At 35.5% G+C, this 22,762-nt stretch overlaps 5 protein-coding genes across 6 annotated transcripts in view; 3 read left to right on the plus strand and 2 right to left on the minus strand.

Moving 5' to 3' along the window:
* Window positions 1-783, minus strand: part of LOC106303137 — a 1,057-nt gene extending 274 nt beyond the window's left edge. The window contains exon 1 of the mRNA XM_013739482.1: window positions 50-783. Within this exon, the coding sequence (XP_013594936.1) occupies window positions 50-783 (734 nt within the window). The remainder of the gene's footprint in view (window positions 1-49) is intronic.
* Window positions 784-1,983: 1,200 nt separating this feature from the next.
* On the minus strand, window positions 1,984-4,319 carry LOC106302275 (cell wall protein AWA1-like). The gene is made up of 2 exons (XM_013738820.1): window positions 3,874-4,319; window positions 1,984-3,759 (listed from the first exon to the last, which is right to left on the minus strand). The coding sequence occupies exons 1-2, from the start codon at window positions 4,219-4,221 to the stop codon at window positions 2,272-2,274; spliced, it is 1,836 nt and encodes a 611-aa protein (XP_013594274.1). The 5' UTR covers window positions 4,222-4,319; the 3' UTR covers window positions 1,984-2,271.
* Window positions 4,320-6,004: 1,685 nt separating this feature from the next.
* LOC106305520 (uncharacterized protein YMR317W-like) lies at window positions 6,005-8,636 on the plus strand. 2 transcript variants are annotated; one of them, XM_013741887.1, is made up of 4 exons: window positions 6,005-6,459; window positions 6,835-7,540; window positions 7,583-7,896; window positions 8,002-8,636. In XM_013741887.1, exons 1-4 carry the CDS (start codon window positions 6,112-6,114, stop codon window positions 8,338-8,340), a joined length of 1,707 nt encoding a protein of 568 aa, XP_013597341.1. In that variant the 5' UTR covers window positions 6,005-6,111; the 3' UTR covers window positions 8,341-8,636. The 2 variants fall into 2 exon arrangements, with proteins under 2 accessions (XP_013597341.1, XP_013597340.1); XM_013741886.1 differs by having other exon boundaries at window positions 6,835-7,896.
* A 1,368-nt stretch (window positions 8,637-10,004) lies between these two features.
* On the plus strand, window positions 10,005-11,377 carry LOC106304878 (putative per-hexamer repeat protein 5). Its single transcript, XM_013741268.1, has 2 exons — window positions 10,005-10,405; window positions 10,555-11,377. The coding sequence occupies exons 1-2, from the start codon at window positions 10,076-10,078 to the stop codon at window positions 11,164-11,166; spliced, it is 942 nt and encodes a 313-aa protein (XP_013596722.1). The 5' UTR covers window positions 10,005-10,075; the 3' UTR covers window positions 11,167-11,377.
* A 3,524-nt stretch (window positions 11,378-14,901) lies between these two features.
* LOC106304541 (uncharacterized protein At3g28850-like) lies at window positions 14,902-16,666 on the plus strand. Its single transcript, XM_013740941.1, has one exon. It carries the CDS (start codon window positions 15,266-15,268, stop codon window positions 16,508-16,510), a length of 1,245 nt encoding a protein of 414 aa, XP_013596395.1. The 5' UTR covers window positions 14,902-15,265; the 3' UTR covers window positions 16,511-16,666.
* Window positions 16,667-22,762: the final 6,096 nt, after the last annotated feature.

Genomic DNA, 22,762 nt, shown 5'->3' on the forward strand with positions numbered 1-22,762 from the left:
GCTTCTACTTTGAGATGACGCTTGTCTTTTTTGTAGAACAGAGGTGCACCTGCGTGCATTGTAGCACTCCTCAAGGTAGCGAGAGCGTTCCCTAGCCTGACTGGCTCTCATGTACTCTTCCTTCTCCTTCCATGTCTTAGGTTGCAGTTTATACTGCCGTCGGCCCTGCAGTTCTTGATCATAGTGGGACCGTCGCTCACGATATTCTGCTCCATTCGAGGCCGAGAAATGGTAGATTGTATTATCTCGTGGTGACTGCTCCATAGCTTCGCGACCTTCTCTGACTGAGGTTTGGGAGGCTTGCTTACTACGATCTGCCTCCTGAGACGCTCTGAGTAAACGTTTCTTTGCCTTTTCTTCCAAACAATCATGAATATCATGATCCAGCCTCAAGCAAGTTGTACAATGCCTCTTCAGTCTCTCATAGACTAAGCTTGCCGTCACTTCCTCTCCATTGGGATACTCTATTACTGTGGAGGTGATTAGTGGAAGGAGGCCGTTGACATGGGCCCGCATGCGCATGGTCAGTGGAGTGATTTCAGCTTTCTCAAAGATCCCTACATCATTTCCAATACTCGTCGCTATTCCTTCAGACCAGAGGTGTATGGGGATTCCTTGGATTTTTATCCAGAAGGGGATTAAGGACGGAAATGCTTTCGACAGCGTTGGCTCCCATCTTTGGACTATAACCATCCATCTATCAAAATGGTATGGTCTTTTCTCCAACACTTGGAGTAGATCTTCCTCCCTTTCAAATTGGAATTGAAAGAGACCATTACCCATGTCTGCCCCCACAGGTTTCACATCAGACTTCCAGAGGTCCGAGAAGAAAGAAAGGAGGGGCCAGATCTTCTGAACTGAGCGATTAGTGACTCTTCCTATTAGCGTTAGGGAGCACTTGTTGATAAGCTCAGTGTTCTCCGGGAGTTAAGCTCGAACCCGAGCCGTACGAGGCGCCTGATTGTCCTCTGTACAGATTTGTTTCCCCTTATCAGCTACAAATATCCTTCTCTGCATTCTTGCTGCTGAGTTCGGAAATAACTTATTGGTTAAGATTTCAATAGGCGGGCTGATTGCTTCTTAGATCCAGCCGTGAACTTCAAACAATGTCTCAACCTACTGATACTAAAATCGCAAGCAGCAAAAAGGACAGGAACCCCTGTATCATAAGCTTCGGTTACAACTGGTTTTGTCTTCAAGGGGCGGTAGGAGACAGACAATCTGCATAAGGACTAGCTCCGGTAACCAGGCTGGCGAGGGCGAACGGCGGCGGTCCCTCCGACATCGGGTCGGGGGAAGAACCCGGGGGATAAAGGCCAAGGCTTTGGATGGACCGCTGAATAACTCTACAACCGGTAAAAATTTAAAAATACAGAAGGATAATCAGAGGAATTAATCCATAACCGGTAAAAAGACTGGCGGGTAAAAGGGGTATTGCTTTACGCAAAAAGGATAATGCCTTTTCTCGGGAAGCTCGTCTGGGAGAGAATTTTCTGAATTTTTGCCAACATGCCGCAAACTATATGAATAGAGCTGCTCTAAGCTATGTTATTCCGACATGATCAAAGATGAGTCCATCAAATTCTCTAGGTCGCTGAATCCATAAATCGAAACTTATTATTGTCACATATTCATTGGATTATATATAACGGTTCAAGAATATATACTTCTGATGATTGTTAGATAATCATCATAAGTAAAAACAGTTTATTTGCTGTTCTTATGTTGCATCACACCATATCGACAACACGGTTTGGTCTCAATGTAGTTTCAGCACACATTATGGCCGTGAACTAGCATGGCATGACAACATTAAAGATATAGGGCGGTACATCCCTTATAGAGCCATTGGGTTCTTGTTAAAGCGGGAGAACGATTTCTTATGATATGCATATAAAGAGAAATTCACATGAAGAATATTTTAATTTGGGAAAGGTTAAAAGGAAAAAATAAGAGAGGAGACTGAACAAAAAATTGATAGGATATGCAAATAAATTATTATTATTATTACTTTCTCACTATTTAATGTGTCATGTATTACATGCTCACAATTCTTTATATTCATATTTTACAATCAAATTATAGAGAAAAAAAAAACAACCAAAATTATGCATGCAGTAAGGCTAACGCATGTCAGTAATTCTCTAGTATTTAGCAAAAAAATATTCTACAGCTCGCTGCTGTAATTGTTAGCAGGGCCATTGCTTTATTGAAATTATAGTATTAATATGTGTTTCCGACCTATTTGGTCCGAGAACCGACGAGTTTAGTTTAAGACGAGCCGGCGTTTTTCTCCGAGGAATGTTTGAAGCTGCTCTTGGCCGACTCTGAGGATTGTGATTGTGACTTTTTGTAGCTAGAAGAACCTTCGTAGTTCGCTGTCCCCTTTTTTCCTTTGACAGATTGATTTTCGGAGGCTCCACTACCACCCTCCGAACTTTCTTCCGTTGTGCTCTCTCCTGCGGCCGAGCCAGCAGTTGTACTTCCACTGGGGCCACCGGCGGAGGATCCTCCAGCTTGGTAAGATGAATTTTCACTTCCGGTGATGGAGGAGGTCTCACTACTACCCGAAGCTGAACCAGAGGGGCTACTGGCGGAACCTTCCGCCGCGCTACCACCTGTAGTGTCCGCGTAGGAACTGCCTCCACTATTCATTGAGCTTTCTCCTTCGGCAGAGGTTTGAGTTGAAGTTCCACTCGCACCGCCTGAAGCACTTGCTCCTCCTGCCGACATATCAGATGTACTTCCGCTTGGAGCACCGGCACCAGCATCGCCAGGGGGTTCACCACTAGGACCACCGGCAGATGCTCCACCGTCAGTGCTTCCACTTTCGGCACCAGTTTCACTTTGGGTCTCAGTAGAGCTTGCACCACTAGCTTCCTTGGAACTTTCTCCTGATTCAGCTGAGCTTTCACCTTTGGAGCTTTCATCCTTGGAGCTTTCATCTTTTGAGCTTTCATCCTTGGAGCTTTCATCCTTAGAGCTTTCATCCTTTTCACCTTTAGAGCTTTTATCTTTTGAGCTTTCATCCTTGGAGCTTTCATCCTTAGAGCTTTCATCCTTTTCACCTTTAGAGCTTTTATCTTTTGAGCTTTCATCCTTGGAGCTTTCATCCTTAGAGCTTTCATCCTTTTCACCTTTGGAGCTTTCATCTTTTGAGCTTTCATCCTTGGAGCTTTCATCCTTGGAGCTTTCTTCTGATTCAGTTGGGCTACCAGTTGGGCTTCCACTCGGTCCAGCAGCGCCAGGAGTTTCACCAGCACCCGCTCCACTACCGGAACCAGCTGTAGTTTCAGCCTCAGTGGAGGTTTCACTACCCGTGGAGCCTGCTCCTGATGAGCTGTCACTTGGGCTTCCACTTGGGCTACCGCTTCCACCTTCAGCAGGAGTTTCATTAGAGGGAGAACCACTTTCACTACCACCAGAGGCAGGACTACCGGTGTCCCCACTTGGACTTCCACTGCCACCAGTGCTTCCAGTTTCCATGTTTGTAGAACCACTGGCCGTGCTTCCAGTTTCCATGGAGGTAGAGATGCCGGTTGCACCTCCACAGCCAAGGGATTTGAGATCAATATTAGCGCCACCATTCGTCTCAGTTACGCTTTTCACAAACTGACCGATCGTTTGTGCCCATCTCGACATAGATGTGACCAGCTCTGTCCTTTGTTCACTTGTCAGAGTTTGTGAACCACTCCTCTTGTACTCAGCCAAAGTTTTTCCCATCGACATTAAACTTTCTATCAATTTGGTTGTATGCGCCTACCAAAAATCCCAAAACAAAAACAAAAAAAAAAACTATAATGGGCATGCATGTTCTAATACATACTACTCATATGAGTTCACCTTGTGAATAACAAAAACATGAACTCTTACCGATGCTCCTGCTGTGCCACCCATTTTAGTGATAGCCTTGAAGAGCTCCTCAGATTTTGTTTTCAACTGAGTATGGAACTCTGCGGACGACCCTGATGCTGAGTTTATGAAGGCCATGAAATCCTTCAGCTTTGTGAAGAACTCCTTGTACTCCACCTTCAGGGGACATAAACCCTCAAGGTGGTCTATAAAACTAAGTATACCCTTGAAAGCGAAAGGTTCGAACTCGCTGGATATTTTAGGAATTTTCTTCATGTAATGGTCTAATAAGAAATGTCCTTGCACTTCATATATGGTACTTGTTGTTATCATAAACATTAGACATATTCCTAATGGAAATTTTGCCATTTTCTTGTTAGATGGAAAAGAAGAGAATTAGAGTGATTTATTTCTTTTTAAATTTTTTTGAAAATTTATATGTTTTTTTTGTTTTTTCTAATGGTTTTATTTTCTGAGAGGGAACTCGATTTATATAGATGCTTAAGAATTCTAAATTTGATTTAAGAGAAATTGGTGGATCCATTGAAGGCTACGAGAGAATAGCACAAACAAAAAGACTAATGGCTCTCATGTTCCATGCCCGATTAGAATGGCAAACTGCGTTCCTCTTTTGTGTTTCTACCATTCAATATTTAGAGAATAAATCACTACCATATAAATAAGGAAATAACATTACAGTCCATCTTTTTAACTGTGCTTTGTAGAAATATTTAAATCCTCTCATTCCCTAATACATTTTTAATAACATATGATATATAGATTTGAATATGATTGGTAATACAATCAATAAATAACAAACCTTCATGTTACGAAAAATAATAATAATAACAAACCTTCTAAAATATTTAAGAAAGCCAACACTTTATTTTTTCGGTCTTGTGTACTCCAGGCAAAAATCTAAAAATAATGTATATGTGACTCCAGGCTGATGGTCTTGAAGTCTTGCTTACTACTTGAATACCTCATCTCATGAAATAGAACTGCATATCTTCTTCTTCTTTCGGATCAAATAAAACTGCATATCTTCTAAAAATCAAATTTTCATCATCATCTTCATTGAGATTCTAATTAACTCAAAGTGATGGTAACTATTGATTGGATTATGATAGGCAATAAGATGCTGATAAGTAAACGCTTATAGTTGGAATTGCTAGTACTAATCAATGAACAAGAACCTTTCAAAGTTTGTAACTTTCCATTGGGCAACCTCAACTTCTAACTTGCTACTTGAAACCAATCTTAACTCTCTAGTCACAATGCATTCTTCTACGATTCTATTTTGACGATACATAAACGTGTATCTCAGAAAGGCACCTTCCCTAGTTCACGATAGTGCCTTACTTACTACGTACAACGCTTTTCACTTGAGAGTTGAGAATAACCTTTCCATTTAACACACTTGGTACCATATCCCAGTTCGTTGACATAACGTTTTTACTATCTAACCTAATTGTGTATGAAATTTTAGTTTATACTTTTTCTTTAGTTGTGAGCTATGAAAACATAATTGTAAATGCTGTAGATAAAAATAAAAATAGATTTATAAAACTTGTAAAATACAAATGAAATCAAACTACAGCTAAAAATTGAAATAATCACTTAAACCTTTTATTATATAAAGTTGAACATAGGCGCAAAAAACTAAATTAGACGTAGGCGACTGTTTCTAAAATTACAACATAGACAGCAAAGAGTATGAATACGTTTACTAAAGTTATTGTTTCAAGTTTTTTACCCTTTCAAGTCACACGATTAATTATATGTACACAAATGATTATATTATTGGTACACACTACTAATCTAATGTGAATTGTAAGAGATGCAACCGATTATATTGTCATGTACATTTGGATAATCATGAAGGTGTACATAAATAATGGTTTTATATTAATTGTGAACATGCTTGATTTAAGAGTAATTACAATAAAATTTGATCCTTCTAAATATAGACGGAAGAGAAACGTGGATGCGAAAAATTGCCGTCAAAATAGAGCAGTAAAAAAATAAGAACCACATACATGCTATTCTCTCGCGATCGACCTTAAACCATTCCACCATTTTCTCTTATAGGCACTTAAATTTAGACCTTTTACATCTATATAATAAGCCAACTTCTCCCACAAACCAAAACAATTCGAAAAGGAAAAAAAGAAAATAATTAGTTAAAAAAAAAAGAAAACGAAAAAGACACTTTTACTTTGTTTTATTATTTCATTTTGCTTTCTCTCATAGAAAAACATGGCAAGGATTTCACTAGCGTTATGTCTGATGTTAGTAGTAACATCAAGTGTGATTTATGAAGCGCGAGGGCATTTCTTGTTGAAGGATTACTTGACGACTAAATTTCCAAGCAAGAGCAGCGAATTTACGCCATACGTTAACACGGGTTTGACAGAGTTCTTGACCGACCTTGAACGTTTTTGTCCACCGACTCCAGAGTTCAAAAGTTTCTTCACAGAGTTCAAGTCTTTCTTTAGCTCCATCGAAACGTCATCGTCCACATCACAAAACATCGACATGGAGAAAAAAGGTGACGGGCTTTTCAAAGCTGTGTCTGCAATAACTGGTGGTGCAGGCCAAAAATCTGTAAGTCCTGTAATGCTTTTATGGTAACAAACATAGTCACGCCGTGAGATTATGGAAATCTTAATTAATTTAGCAAACGTCTCTTGTTTTTACAATTTGAAGATCTAATGTTTATATTTAAAAATTCAAAAGAAATTAGATGTTCGAGTCTAATATTTCATTAGCATAACCGGTTCTTGTTGCCTCGATTTCCATATTATAAGTAGTTAATATGTATGGATCATTCCACCTGGAACCATTCAAAAAAAAAAAAAAAAGGATCATTTGATCTTCAAACCGTAATTGTTTGAAGCCTCATAAATTTTAGAACCGGCCATAGTAGCAACCAAATTATTGACTTTTTTTTGTTATTAATTTCTTCTCAATTTGCAACAGGCGGAAGCAGGGAGTTTCAAATCTACCATGATCTCCATGGCAAAGACTTTGGTTGAGCAGAAAAAGAGTACAACGGCGATAACGTCTACTGAAAAGAAAACTCTAGTCACATCGATGGTGCAGTGGACTAAAACGATTGCTACAACCGTGAAGACGGCTTGTGAGAAGAAGGGAAAGAAAATCGATATAAACTCTTTTGGACTTAATGTTGATGTTAACTCTGTCATGACTGTTAGTGAAAGCCGCCAGAGTAGCTCTTCATCCTCCAAATCCAGCTCTGAATCCTCATCAAAATCTTCAAGTTATGCCGCTAGAGCAGAGACTGCCGCTTCAGCAAAGGCTAAAGAAACCACCGGTGCTAGAGCAGAGAAGGGTGAGAAGAAGGGTGAAAAGAAGGCTGAGAAGAAGGGTGAAAAGAAGGCTGAGAAGAAGGCTGAGAAGAATGAGCAGAAGGCTGCTACTTCATCAGCCAAAACCAAAGAAGCCACCTCGACCAAAGCTGGTCCAAGTGCTTCGACCAAAACTGGAACCACTTTCAGAGACACGACAGGTGGATATGCGGGAAGCCCGAGAGGAAGTCCCACTGCTGCTAAGGATAAAACCGCAGGAAGCCCCAGAGGAAGCCCCACTGCTGCTAAGGAGAAAACCTCTGTAAAAGGAACCGGAAAGGCTGCTGCTTCCGTGAACCAACAATCCAACGCTGGAAGTGCTGCTGCTTCCACGAACCAACAACAATCCAACGCTGCAAGCAGCAGAGGAAGTGCTGCATCCACGAACCAAGAATCGGCGAGCTCAAAGTCATCATCGACCACATCAGTGACAGAAATCGAGAAAGAGACTTCACAAGAAACAACGTCATTCATATCAGGACTTGAGAAAAGGTTTGCACAAAAGGCAGAACTCAAACCCTTCTTCGAGAAGCTCAAGGCTTCCATGACTGCCTCCTCAAGGGTTTCTTCCACCAAATCCGAACAAGAATATACTAATACAGCCAAATCAACCACTGGTAAACTATCTGATGCCATGTCTTTCGTGGGTTCAAGATTTAGCAAATCAGCAGAGGTACGTAATTTAAAGAACTTTTGTGTTAACTCTCTAATATATTAATTATTCCCTTTTTTTTAAAAAAAATCAAGAATTAATACATTTCAATATTTTTACCTGTAGATGAAGAGCAACATCCAGACTACCCAACAACAATTGATCAAGAATCTTCAACAATTTCAAAATCTCAACAGCCAAATCGTGGGCGAACAGAAAGTATCATCGACAAAAGAGACAGAGATTAAGAAGACCATGTCAAAGATTGAACAAGTCACAACCCAGTTTGTTGAGACTGCTGCTTCTTCAAGCTCATCTTCATCTAAGCAAGAGACCGCTGCTTCTCAGCAGTCTCAGAAGAAGACCATGGCCTCATCTAAGAAAGAGACCGCTGCTTCTTCTCAGCAACAGACCCAGCAGCAGACCCAGCAGGAGAACGGTATGGGTAGGCTCAAGACCAATTAAGAAGCTGTACTAATACGCGGAAAATCAGCAGGAATGACAATCCAGTAATGCCAAATATTTATTATAATTAATTAGTAGCTAAACTATCAGATATTTTGTTTTGTATATAAAACTAAGATCGGTATAGGCCAGCAGTGTCTAGCTAAAGACCGACGTATGCATGTAATAACTCTGTAAGACAATGCAGATAGAATGTAACCGCTCTGTATGTTACACACAGAAGCGAGTGATTCCTATAAAAAGGATTTTGAATAATTTTCTTCTTTTAAATGAATAAGGCATCTATTTTTAAAATATCTTATCATCTTTAACTTCCAGGATTTCATTGTATGCATTTAAGAAAACATTGGAAGCCAAAGTAGAGATTGAAACATATATAACACGAGTATTTGTTAAGTTTCATGGATTTTTAATTCAAAACCAACTGACATGCTCCCTCCGTTTCTGAATAAGTGTCACTATAATATTTTTCACACAGATTATAAAAGTTGTTGAAATATATGTAAGTTGTATTAATTACATTTCTCTAACCAATAATATTTGAGATAAATAAAATTATTTATAAAATCAATGCAGTTTGCAATGAATTTTCAGCTGAAAGTAAGTATAATTTGTATTGGAATTGTAAAATGACATTTTTTGTGTAAAAAAAAAATGTTAATACGACACTTATTATGAAACAGAGGAAATATTATTTATGTTTCATCCAAAATTTGTTTGTAAAAAATTATATTCTTATACAGATTAGGGCCAATAGCTCATCAATCTTTACATAATTTCAATACTCCCTTTTGAGATAATGGTTCTAACCATTAATAACATCATTATCAAACCCGAGAACACAAGCCATTTTTTAGCCGAATTATACAAGTGCGTGGGTTGATTACCAAGCATTTTTAAGTATTTAGATTTTTGTGGCTATAATATCGTGTTAATTTTAATGGAATACAAATTCAATATCAATTGGTAATTGGTGGATTAATCCAAATTATTTATATATTATTTATGTTTCATTGGAATTTTTTATATAAAATTTTATATTTTTAGTTACACACATTTTTAAAAAAAATTAAGATTCATTAATCTTTACATAACTCCAATAGTATTCTGAGTTTGGTGCTTTCATAAACCTAGCAAATAAAGCGAGCCCGGAGGTTCTGAAGACAAGAATAAATGGACCGTATTTGCATATTTTTCTTTTAAAAGACTCATTTACCTTATAAATTTTGAAATCCTTTGACAAAATAATAATAATAAATATCTAAGTATTAATTTTAACCTTGAATATTTTTTTAACCTTGAAATTTTTAAACGTGTACTTCATACGAATAAGAATCATGCGGCACGAATATAATTCTATCAAGTACCTAAAATTCTTTGGTTTATAAGAAAACAATATGAAATAAATTACTTTGTTTTTACACCATCTGAACTTTGTGTTGTCACCAATTGTTAATTGCATTAAATTATTTAATTTCTAAAGAGAAAATAAATTTCTTTCCAGAAATAGAATGATAAGTAAAAAACGGAGAGCAACATAAATTTCTGTCAAGTAGAATGCGAAACATATGAGAACAGCTTGTGCTTTTCTCTCGCGGCCTTGAATCGATCCACCCTTTTCTCTTAAGCACATAAATTTAGACCATTGAAAGATCTTATAAACTGCTTCTTATTAATTGTAAAACTCCAAAACAAACCAAAAAAATTAAAAAAACAAAACAAAACAAAACAAAATATGGGAAGAATTTCGTCGGCGGTATGTCTATTGTTACTAGTAGCACTAAGTACGGTCTATGAAGTGCAAGGGACGTTTTTATTAAGGCACTTCCTGAGAAAAATTCCCAGAAGATCCAGGGGGCTTAGGCCGTTCGCTTGCAAGGGTATGCTGAAGTTTGTGAACCTGTTGGAGTTTAAGAGCCCATTGAAGCCTGAGTACAAGAACTTATTTGGAAATTTAAGGTCTTACGTAAGCGCAATAAGTTCGGGGTCGAATGTTGACTTGAAAGGAAAAGCTGAGGGCGTCCAAAGTGCTCTGTCTGCACTGGGTGGTAGCAGCGGATCGTCGGTAAATTGTTAAAATTTGTTTAAAATATTTTTTTTGTTTTTAAAATACATGTCAAAATCTAATAGTATTTCAAAATGTAATGAGGCAAGTTATTATTAGAAAATGGTCATGGTTTGGTAAAATCTTGATTTTATTTAATTGGTGATCAGGTGGACACCAGCAAGGTTATGGATGTGTTAATGACAATGGGAAAGACTTTGACCTCGCAAACGAGTAGCAGTTCAACGGAAATGACAAGCGGACAAAGACAATTGTTGCTCACGTCTCTTGTGCAATGGGCACGAGTGATTGGTCAAGTTGTTGTCACTGCCGCATCGAAGAGTGGAAGCTCCATTGACATAAAATCCCTAGGAATTGATGACAATGTGGCCACCGGAGGTTCAACTTCTACCTCAACTACTGGAAGCTCTAACACCAAAACTGGAAGTTCTACCAGAGGAAACTTCATGACCGGAAGCACTGGCACGGGCACGGGCACTGTCCCTGTCCCTGGCACTGGCACTGTCCCTGGCACGGGCACTGTCCCTGGCACGGGCACTGTCCCTGTCCCTGGCACTGGCCCTGGAATTGGAATGGCTGGTGGGCCTGCTTCTTCAACGGAAGGAGGAAGCTCTTTTGGTAGATCATTTTCAGGTAAAACAGGATCAACTAATTATGCAGGTTCTGTCAACTATCAATCAGGCCACAAGTCTTCCCAACGAACTACTACCACAGGCAACTCGGGATCCCCAGGCGGCACGGTATCCCCAGGCAGCTTCTAGAAGGATTGATTCAGCTCCAAGTACTAGAAAGACCGACCTTAGAATATATATTTGATAATTTATTAATAAGAAACGGCCTGCTAACATATCACAGCAGCGAGCTGTAGAATGCCTGCTCTACTTACACATACCTTAAATAATACGAAATTTTTTTTGTTAAACATTTTTCTAGAATTGCGCCATTTAGCTTCACGTTTTTCAATACATATGCCTCTCTTTAATTTTTAGTTTAAAAATTAAATTTCAGTTCTGGACATTAATCCAAGAGTAAAAGACTTGTTTCCAGAGCCATTCATCAAGCGACGACGATCTTCTCTCTGCTCTTTGATTCGATATAAAGATGTATTTTCAATGTATTTCACATCACGTAATTTTTGTTGTTGTACGAGTGTGATGTATCATGTAGACATGTGTGTGTATTTCTCTCTGATTTTCTTAGGATTCTACAATTCAACGGAAGTTGATTTGTGGTCCATATTCTTGACTTTTCCCATATCTTACTAACGATTAAAATTACACGCAACCAAAGAAAAAACATTCTATGTTTAAACCGATTTAGCTATTTAGCAGATTAACCACATAAATGTTGAGCCTCGACCAAATATGTAGTACACTTGTGACGAAATATGCGTTCTGGGACTTTAATATATTAGTCATGACTCATGGGTAAGGATAGGACCAAGGACAAAGGCATGAACATAAGTTTTTTTTTTGGGGACGTCATTACGTCTACACCGTTTGCTTCTATATACAAATTAATAGTAATATTAAACCGTTCCATTTGTGTTACAAAAAGAAAAATCAAACCGTTCTATTTAAATAAAGAGAGCTAACAACCATTAAACAATATAAAACACATTTGTATCAAAACTATCATAAATAAATAGATTAAAATAAGTTTCTTAAAACAAGGTTTAGTGGAGGCCATCTAACCCTGTTTCCAAACGGCAACACATAACAAGACAGAAGACCAACAATGACATCCGTTAATTAAGCCACTAAGTAACCCACTTCTCTCTCTCTCTTTTTTACTACTATTACTTACTATCATATACTCCATTTGTCTCCACTCATCTTACGGTTAATTTGATTTTTAAGGCGTAAACATTTCCGTGAAAGTATTGTTATTCAATCATTGATCAAATAATAAGTCCAATGATTCATGTTAGTTTGACGTTGGAAAGTACTAAGATACAATAATAATATAAGAGGCATAACTTCTTTTTTTTTGAACGAATATAAGAGGCATAACCAGGATACGACTTTTAACCGAATAAGAGTTTCTGAACCAATTATTATAAGAGGCAAAACTACGAATGCGATCTTTAACCAAATCAGAGTTTCTGAACCAATGTGAGGTTTTTAGTTTTAGTTTTTTAGTTTTTTTTTTTTGGTTTATCTACTTCAATTGGATCAATCGGTAACATTTTGAAATTGATTTGGTTATTGGTTGGATTGATTCAGATCATATAAATCAATAAGCACATTTACTATTAATGTATCATACAATATATACAAACTATATCTCCATTAATCATTTAATTGTTATTTAGCAGTTGAAATAATAACGATAAGGACGTAAATTAATTTTTAATATTGCTTTTAAGTTTATTTATACTTTCTATTTTAGCTACCAGTTACCCACTTATGTTCAAGATATTATTTACACTTTATTGGACCAGCAAAACTTGGTGGCTTTGGAAAAAAATCATATTAAATAGTCCGCTTTGTGCTGAATCAAACCATCATTTTTAATGGCAGAGGCTAACATTTCGGGGGAGAAAGATTGTTGTCGTTTCCGTATTTCTACCCCATAAATATATTGGAGAGTATGCATCCTGAAATTGAGGTCACGATTTGGACTTACATCTATGTTTGAAAGCAATTTGAGATATTCGACAAAATTAGTGTAAATTTATTTTGGTTTGCATAGTACTAAGTTTTACTATTTCTTATTGTTTCTTAGTTCGTTAATGGCTTTGTGCTCCGAAGATTAAAGTGCTGCTAATTTGCATCACGGAATTTTATGAAAATCCTAAAATTATCATAGACATAGAATTCCGTAGACGTAAATTATACTCCCCTTTTCTATTAAATGTCAATATCAAAAACAACGGCCTTAAACTCTCGACATTAAAAACATGTACTCGCTCCGTTCGTTATTATACGACGTTTCAAAGGTTTGCACGTAAATTAAGAAAGATAATGGAATCTCTATTTTAACCTTCTCCGTTAGTGTTTAGTGTTAAAATTGACTTTGTATCATTATCAGTTGTGAAGGTAAACAAAGTCTTATTATGTCATTATATGCTTGGGATTCCGTGAACGTCAGATATAATGATACAAAAAAAAGCACTTAAACGTTATTAATTTAAAATTTTAAATAAATATAAATTTCAGGATGAAATTTAAACGTTATTAATTTAAAAATTTAAATAAATTTAAACAAAAATTTAAAAAATGTTATTAATATCCCAACCATTATAAAAAAAATTAAAACCATATTTCTCTTTATTTTTGCGTCGAAAATCTCACTCTCTGTTTAAGCAACTCAAGTTGATACGATGGTGTACAAAACTAGAAAAAAGTTCCTAGTTGTAACAGTTGGTAAATAGCATGTATATAATACAAACACATATTTTAAAATACAGTAGAGAAGAGAAATCTGATAGTATAGAGGCATATAGGCCGGCCACAGCTCAGGCTTTCTAATCATTCAAACGAGCGAGATCCAAGCTATATGTTTCAAATAGTGTCATAAGTGAGAACATATGTAAACAGTCAAAGAACAATATAAAATGTTACTAATTCTTTAAACATTTTTTTGATTAATATGGATATCCAAACAAAAAATTCAGTCTAATCTCCAATGAAAAATGTAGTCTATGGATAAATCTTCTTTTTTGAATATGTAAATGAGCTGTAAATAAAATGGTTCATATCTGTGTAGATGTCCATAAATCATATTATCTTCTTTTTATTATTATTCGCCTAGATCAAACCTAAAACGTGTTGGGCATCTCAGTTATCACTCTACTGCAATATCTCATCCTATCCTATACTATTTAAACATTGTTTGAAAAGTAACTAGTAGATAATTCCGTGTTCAGCAATATAATTACACTACGAAAGAAAGAAAATATAAAATTTGGATCCCTATATTTAAGATCAAAAACCAAGTACTGACTTTGGATAAGATAAGATCCAAAATCATGAAATTGTTTCTGCAAAAATGCTGGACGAGATTTAATGACTCATAGATTGTCCATGAAAACATAATATTATCATAATCATATTTAATCTAAACTAATTTGTTTTATCCTTGGTCCCTTTAAATTTAGTAAATAAAAATAATCATGTAAAGCTTATCAACATTTTTAAAAAAGGAGTGAAATCATGTATCAATTAATAGATTGAACTAAAATCATTGAATTGGCAATCTAATTATTATTATTTTAAATAATAACCACATATATTTCAAGAAATTAGTGTATTCCAATTTACAATATGCTAATATTTTATGCCCATAAAAGAAAACAAAACTAAAGTTATATAGAAGGACACAAAAACTGGTAGATATTATTCCTATTTAAAAAAAAAACAATTAAAAAAGTTTTATCCGAAAAGGAACCATCAACCATATGAATTAGTACACAGAACACCTATCAAATGGTTTTTGATGACTTTATAAATAATCAAATTATCTGAGAGAATTTTTATAAAACGCCACATCCTTTCTCCTTCTTCTCTGCGACTTTTAGAGAGAGAGAGAGAGAGCATCCAGACGAGACGAGGAGACTGTAACTAGATGATGTTTTTGTCCTTGTGCTCGCTTTCATAAGTCAATTGGTTTGGACCATTTGATTTTGTTCTTCTTTTTTATTAAATTCCTCAAAAGTACTCTGTTTTGGTCCCCTGTTCTGTCTCTGTTTCTAAACTGCTCTTTACTCGTAACTCATTACGATCTCTCTCTTTCGTCTTTTCTTTTCCAGCTATTATTTTCACAAATCTCCATAAAAAATATTCTTTTGATAAACATATATCTCATCGATCTTACCAAACCATTTATCTCCAAGAGTTTTTCGTTCCCCGATCCATTATGGGTTGTACGAGCTCGAAGCACCGTAAGCGATGCCACCACTGCCGGCAAGGATATTGTCCGGTGAACATGCGTCAAATCCAATCAGTGCACCACCCATCTCAACACTCCGACGACAGCTGCCACATGGTTGCTCTCAGCTCCACCAGCCTCGGCTCTCTCAAGCTCTGCGACTCCTCTGACTTCAGCGGGAACCTTGTCCCCGCCGCCGACGAATCTCGAGAGAAACGACGAGTCTCCGTAAATGGGTTTGTTCACAGAGAGAGGTCGGAGAAGGAGAAGTTGAGTTCGGAGATGCAGGCTAAGCTTATGGAAGCTAAAGTATGGTCAAGCATGATGAACGAGAAGATCCCAAAGATCGTCCCCAAGACTCCCATCTTGACGCCTCCTGGAGAGCCGGAGACGATCAACACGTGGGAGATGATGGATGGTCTTGAAGATTCTGTGAGCCCTAACCACGTTAGGAGCTTCTCGTTTGATACTGCTAGTGGCCATGGTGGTTGTGAACTTCCCAAGATGAATGGTGATGTAAAGCCATTGTGGCTTCAGTTGGAGGAAGAAGGGCTTGACGACTTTGACGATTTCGATCCTGAGATCATTTCTTCATTCAGGAGGTCTCTCCAGGAACTTCCTTCTGAACATCCTTTTAACATTTCGATTCATGACTTGAAACTGAGACCACAGTTTAAGTTATCTGATGAAGAAGAAGAAGAAGAGGAAGCTACTGGTAAAGACAAGGTGATACTCTACTTCACAAGCCTTAGAGGTATAAGGAAGACATATGAAGATAGCTGTGGTGTCAGAAGTATACTAAAAAGTATTGGAGTTAGAGTGGATGAGCGAGATGTGTCGATGCATTCGGGTTTCAAGGAAGAGCTTAAGGAGCTGCTAGGGGGTAAATTCAAAAATGGCGTTGGGGTTACCTTACCTAGAGTTTTCTTGGGGAAGAAGTTACTCGGAGGAGCAGAGGAGATTCGGAAGTTGAATGAAGAAGGGAAGCTTGAGAAGCTTCTACAAGGCTGCGAGAGGGTGGAAGAAAACAAGAACTGTAATGGGCAAGAATGTGAGGCTTGTGGAGATGTAAGGTTTGTGCCTTGTGAGACATGTTCAGGGAGCTGCAAAGTGTACTATGAACTTGAAGATGATGATGATGAAAGTGTAAAGGAAGAAAGAGAGTATGGGTTTCAGAAATGTCTTGATTGTAATGAGAATGGACTCATCAGATGTCCTATTTGTTGTGATTAGCTTTAAGAATATACACACACAGAGAAAACCTTATTCTTGTTTTTGTTTGTTTTACCACATTGAGTTTTGAGTGCTGGAGTGTTTTATTGCCTCTAGAGCCTAGAGGTTTTGTTGTGTACATAAAGATGTTTAAGATTGTGAAGAAGGTTATATTTCAAGTGTAAAATTTGAAATTAGGATGTGGTGCATTGTTGTCTATTCTTTGAAATTCCGTTGATGTTTTACATGTTGTTGGGGACTCATATATTTGAAAAGGCAGTGGCAGTTCAGGTTAAAAAGTCAGCTGACAAATATGACCGTGGAAAATGAGAATCTGGCAAACTCTTATTATGCTTTTTCTTTTGTCACTATCTCAAACTTTTATGGGGTGTATATACGTGTATATACTAGTCATATAGGCATAGTAGGAAGGAAAATAAAATAGGTATGTCTGTTTAGGGTAGGTGGAAGTTGGGAATATTGAAAATATGAGATTTGAGTAGATGGTAATAATGTGATTTATTACTGTTTAAGTGTATTGTTTTTTTTTTTCAATTTCCAACGTGTTATTTAATTTTTAATCAATATACTCTTGTATAGATATTTGTTTGTTAGTTTGTTTGATGATCAGATCATCCAAGCTGTAAAGACCCGATCGATTAATCCCGGAAGTCAGGAACAAGAGCAAATTGTTTAATCTCTCACTAACGTACTAGGTGATCATCAATTTTGATCAAAAATACGTATTTTTATATCTTTTATTTTAGGAAAGCTTGTATATATATTGCTACCACTTTAAAAATATGAAATAGGACGGCATTAAGCCTATATGGCAATTCTGCGAATTTGATTCCTAGATTGGAGTTCTATAACCGGAATGAATTATATTCAAATACGTATATTGTGGCTAATATTAATGGCATGATTATGCTGTTATGATAGTAATTATTGTGATGAGTGATTGTCAAAGTAAATATATGCCTATGGCTGGCGGATGTTTTGCAGTTTCCTGTTCGGACAATATTTATATTAATGAGTTATTGTCAATCAATATTTATGCCAATTACTGGCATCTTTTTTTTTAATATATATTTATTAATATATTCATCTGTTAGATCTCGTTTTGATATACATGTATCATGCGTGAGTATATCTTATGTGATTATATGATATAATATATAGTAACCGGTTTTGATATAGTGTAATAAAAAGTATTGAAAGTAACATTAAAATAAATGTTCTTTACGTATTCTCAAAAAACGTTCTTGTTCGAACCGGTTTTAAATAACATCTTCGTTTAGATCGCTAATTACCAATTAGTATGATTAAAACATTATGTTAAGTTCTATTATTTATATCAACACAGAGCGTAGGTTTTTACTCTCCACGCCAAATTCAATCGAAGAAACCAATATTAATGCTCCTCCTTTAATATCGTATATACTACTTACCTAATTTTGTTATTGCGTGATGCGTTTTCGTGAAATAGGTATTATAAGATCCGTAATGGTCACGCCAAAAATATATCAGAAATATTCCTCAATCGATGCGTTTTCGTGAAATAGGTATTTATTATATCTAATATTTGTTTGATGATCAGATCATCCAAGCTGTAAAGACCCGATTAATCCCGGAAGTCAGGAACAAGAGCAAATTGTTTAATCTCTTACTGACGTATATCAAACTTAGAAAATTGAGTTTCCACAAACCAGTGGACAACACCGCGTTGGTTATATTTAGGAATGGCAAATGGACCGCAGCCCGCGGGCCTGGCCCGTACAAGACTCATGCGGGGCAGGTTTGGGCAGAGATACTGTAGGCCTATTTGTGAGCGGGTCTCGCGGGTAAGTCTCATGCGGGTTGGGCCTTTGCGGTTTGGGTCATTGCGGGTCTTGCGGGGCAGACTGAACCCGCACCACTTCCTCTTTTGTTGTGTCTATACCTGAAGAAAAAAAGAGAGAGACGAAAATGGCGATTCATGTTCTCTGTAGCCGCGACTCCATTGACGAAAACCAGAGGAGCATCCTCTTTTGTTGTGTCTACACCTGATCTGTACTAGGAACTGGCTAAACGATTTGGTATTTTGCTTTTATCTACATTTACAATGACTGTTTAGATTTGTTTTTTTATTACCTTTGGGATCTGGTGTTTTGTTTAATTTAAATTTGGTGAAGACTTGAAAAATTTGCAGTGTTTGTCTGCGCTTTTGGTAATGTACTTTTGCAGACAGTATTTGGGATTGGTATCATATGATACGAGTAAAACACTTGTTGAAAATTTTAAGGCTGAACTGAAAAAAAAGAAGAAGAATTTGGTATTGGTATCAGTCCTACATACGAGTCATATCACGTAAATGATGCATTGGTATCAGTCCCACATACGAGTCATATGATACGAGTAAAACACTTGGTATTGACTTGATATAATATGTATACGATGAAATCTAATGATTGACTGATTGTATAGTGCACATGTAACGAACTTGTAGAATGTTCAACTAGTTTTTAAATGCCTGATGGCTAAAGACTATAACGTCTAATGCTGTTTTTTCTTCTGTTCTTTTGGTGAAGTTTATATTTAACTATGTTGGACTAATCTTGATTTTTATTTACTATCAGCAGACAGCAGTGCCGCAAAGGACCACCGGAGAGAGAGACTTGGACTACCGGCGGGGCGGGACGGGTGGTACCGTTTGCCACTAATATTTGACTACCCGCGGGCTGCCCGCAAAGGCTAAAGATGTTAGCGGGGCGGGTTTGGGCTTAAGGATTGAGACCGCGGGTTGTGGCGGGCCAACCCGCAAAGAACCGCCGGAGAGAGAGACCGCGGCGGGGCGGGCTACGGCGGGGCGGGTGGTACCAATTGCCATTCCTAGTTATATTGAAATTTGTTGAATATATATATATATATACATTATGGAAACTACTTTGGTTCAGTGGTTTAACTAAAAATTCATTAATGATTTTATTCCATAAAATTTGGGTTTGTTATTAGGAAAACACAATTATGCGAATTAATAGAAAAAAAACTTACAAAAAACTGTAGATCCTATAGTACGGTTCAAATGGTGTATTTCAGACAAAAAAAATTATAAGGATGTATTTATAATACAAACACCTACAATAAAGTTATCCACCATTAAACAACATTAGAATCACCGGTACAAGAAACAAAAAATTATGTTTTGTACGGCTTATCAAACTATTAGTTAAACATGGGCGTTTAGATACATGTTTGGGTTCTGATTGTGAATTTTAAATTTTTGGGTTATCAGGTTTATCCTTCTAGGTTCCATTTTCATATTTTCTAAGTACAAATTGGGTTCGAATCATAAAACTTTGGGTTAGGTTCTAATTGTATAAAAAATCCTAAACCCCATAAAATAATTACATATCATTCGGATTCGGGTTATATCAAAAATAAAAGACACAATTTTAAAGCAAAACATTAAAAACACTTAAATTAAATAAAAAATAATCCAACACACATCAAATTGATAAAATAACAACAAACTGTTAAATCAAGCATTAAATCAAGAATGAAAAAAACATAGTTTATTAACAATCAGGGACGGACACAGTACAACGACTACAGGGGCACGTGCCCCCTACTGTTTAAAAAAATTTCTTCGTTAAATACTACAAAGTGTATTGAATGTTTCTCCTCTAAAACTAGTCATAATGGAAAAAAAAAATCATTGTGCCCCAACTAATTAGCTTCCTGCATCCGCCTATGAAAACAATATGCATTATTTTATAAATAGAGTAGACTTGTTATTTCATAAAAAAATATAAAGAACTTATTTATAGGTAATTGAATATTTAAAATATTTATTTAAAATTTAATACTTCTTTTTATACCATAACAAAATAAACATTGAATTAATCATTTAAAATACTTATATATATATATATATATATATATATATATATATATATATATATATATATATTTCTAATATTCATATTGATGATTTATTTTGGCTTTTCGAATAATCAGTTCGGGTTCGGTTAATACCACTTCGGATTCAGATATTTTTTATATCACCCTACAAGATCCGTTCGAGTATTTTTTTACATTTTAGATTGGATAACGGTTCGAATTTTCGGTTCAAATCTGGTTCGGGTCTGGTTCGAGTCCGGTTCGAATTTCGGGTTCCGGATTTATGCCCAGCCCTACTATTAGTTCCAACCATTTTATTTTTACATGCTTACTAATTACTGTTGCACCAAGACTTCAAAAATAATAAATGTACCTAAGCTATTAAAAAAAAATTCCACCATTCAAGTTATAGCGCACGAAAGCATAAACCTTCTCATATATCATATTTTGAGTCTTAAAGACTAACAAGTTAACGATTTGTGTTACATACTTTTTTGTCCTTTGAAGCTTTAGGGCCTTTTTCAGAACCGTCTAATAGCATGGATTAGTGGAGCGGTCGAACCGTCCCGAGTCTAAAAGCAAAAAAAAATATTAAACTTTATTTTGAAATAGTCAGGATCTTGCCACGACTGAAGATTACGTACAAGAGCCATAAAACATAGAGTCAAGGGAAAAGCCACCCCGGCCCTGTCTAAGAAGTTTAAGTTAGAACGGCAACGTTATCATTTTTAGGGAATGTATTTTACATTAGAAATTCAAACAAGACTCAAATAAAAAACAAAAGACAATTACCTATCTATTTGTTATCAACCAATTTTAATTGGAAAACCATATGAACTTTACAATTCTATAAGAGTAAGCAAACGCATGATTCCCACTCTATCAAATAAAAATATAATTTTTAAATAGTTTACGTATTTAGGTTTTGTACAATGTATGTATACAAATTTAAATTAGATGTTTTTTTAACATAAATCTATACTATTATTTGAGAAGTGAATTTTCTTACGTCCATGATTTTAGCTAATTTTGCTTATGTGTTATGATTTCAATGATCTTAGATAATTTTGTTTTTAATGTTCTGTATAACCTATATATATATATATATATATATATATATTATATAATTAAAATGAATTTTATATTACTAATGTCATATTTATTTTAGAAGATGATTTTATATATTGTGTTGCTATCTTGAAATAATATTTTTTTCTATTATAAAAGTTAAAAGTTAAGATATAAATGAACTTATAATCAATTATTAATCAAACAAAAATATTTGTATAAAGATATTTCCTAAAAATATTTTTAATATGTGAGTGTTTTTGATAAAATTTGTCATATATAAAGAATTTGATGTTTGTTTTAAACTTTTTTATTTGCGAAGTGATTTTACGCATTTAAACTCTCACGTTAAAAGTTAAAGCGGTTAAAGTCAATAATACCTTTAATGAATTTTTAATATATTTTTAGTATATAATTAAAACGAATTTTATATAAATATTATCAGATTTGTCAAAAAGAAAATATTAGCCGAATTTTAAAAAGAAGATAATTCTTATATAGTGTGTTATTATCTTGAAATAATATATTTCTATTATAAAAGTTAAAATTAAGATATAAAACAATTTATATTCAAATTTTAATCAAGAAAAAACTTTGGTATAAATATACTTTCAAAATATTTTTAATAGGTGAGTGTATTTAATGAAAAAATTAATATATATAAATTATTTGATGTTTAACTTAAATTTTTTGAAAACATAAATAATAACTTATTGTGGTTGTTTTTGAATTAATAAAATAAAATAATAAATATTTGTAAAAATATTCACTACAAGAAAACATCACCTTAACGAGGACGGTTTTCCTCGTTATTTCGTCGTAAAAGAGGCTTTACGACGAAATAGCGAGGAAGCGCGTTTGCTCGTTACTCGTCCGTCGTAACACATATTTCCTCGCTAATTCGTCGTAACTTAGCGAGGAATATATTTCGTCGTAAAGACCACGTCAATATTCCACTCGTAAAGACCACGTCAATATTCCACGCAAAGACGTCGCTACAATTCCTCGTAAATACCTCGAAATGAGTTCCTCGTAACCTACACGTAAATACCTTGAAAGAGTTTCCTCGCAAAATACACGTAACAACCACGAAACAATTTCCTCGTAAAATACTCGTAAACTTTTCCTCGTTATTTCCTCGCAAATGTTTCCTCGTAAAATAGTCGATAACTGTTTCTCGTCATTTACTCGTAAGGTTTCCACGTAAAGAGGTCGTACATTAGCTACGAATTTACTTCGTTTTTATTTTTAAAAATATAATTAAAAAATAATTAAAATTATTTAATTTAATAATAAATTAAAATTTAAAATAAAATAAATCAA

Source organism: Brassica oleracea, chromosome C7 (assembly GCF_000695525.1).
Source record: "Brassica oleracea var. oleracea cultivar TO1000 chromosome C7, BOL, whole genome shotgun sequence".
NCBI lineage: Eukaryota > Viridiplantae > Streptophyta > Magnoliopsida > Brassicales > Brassicaceae > Brassica > Brassica oleracea.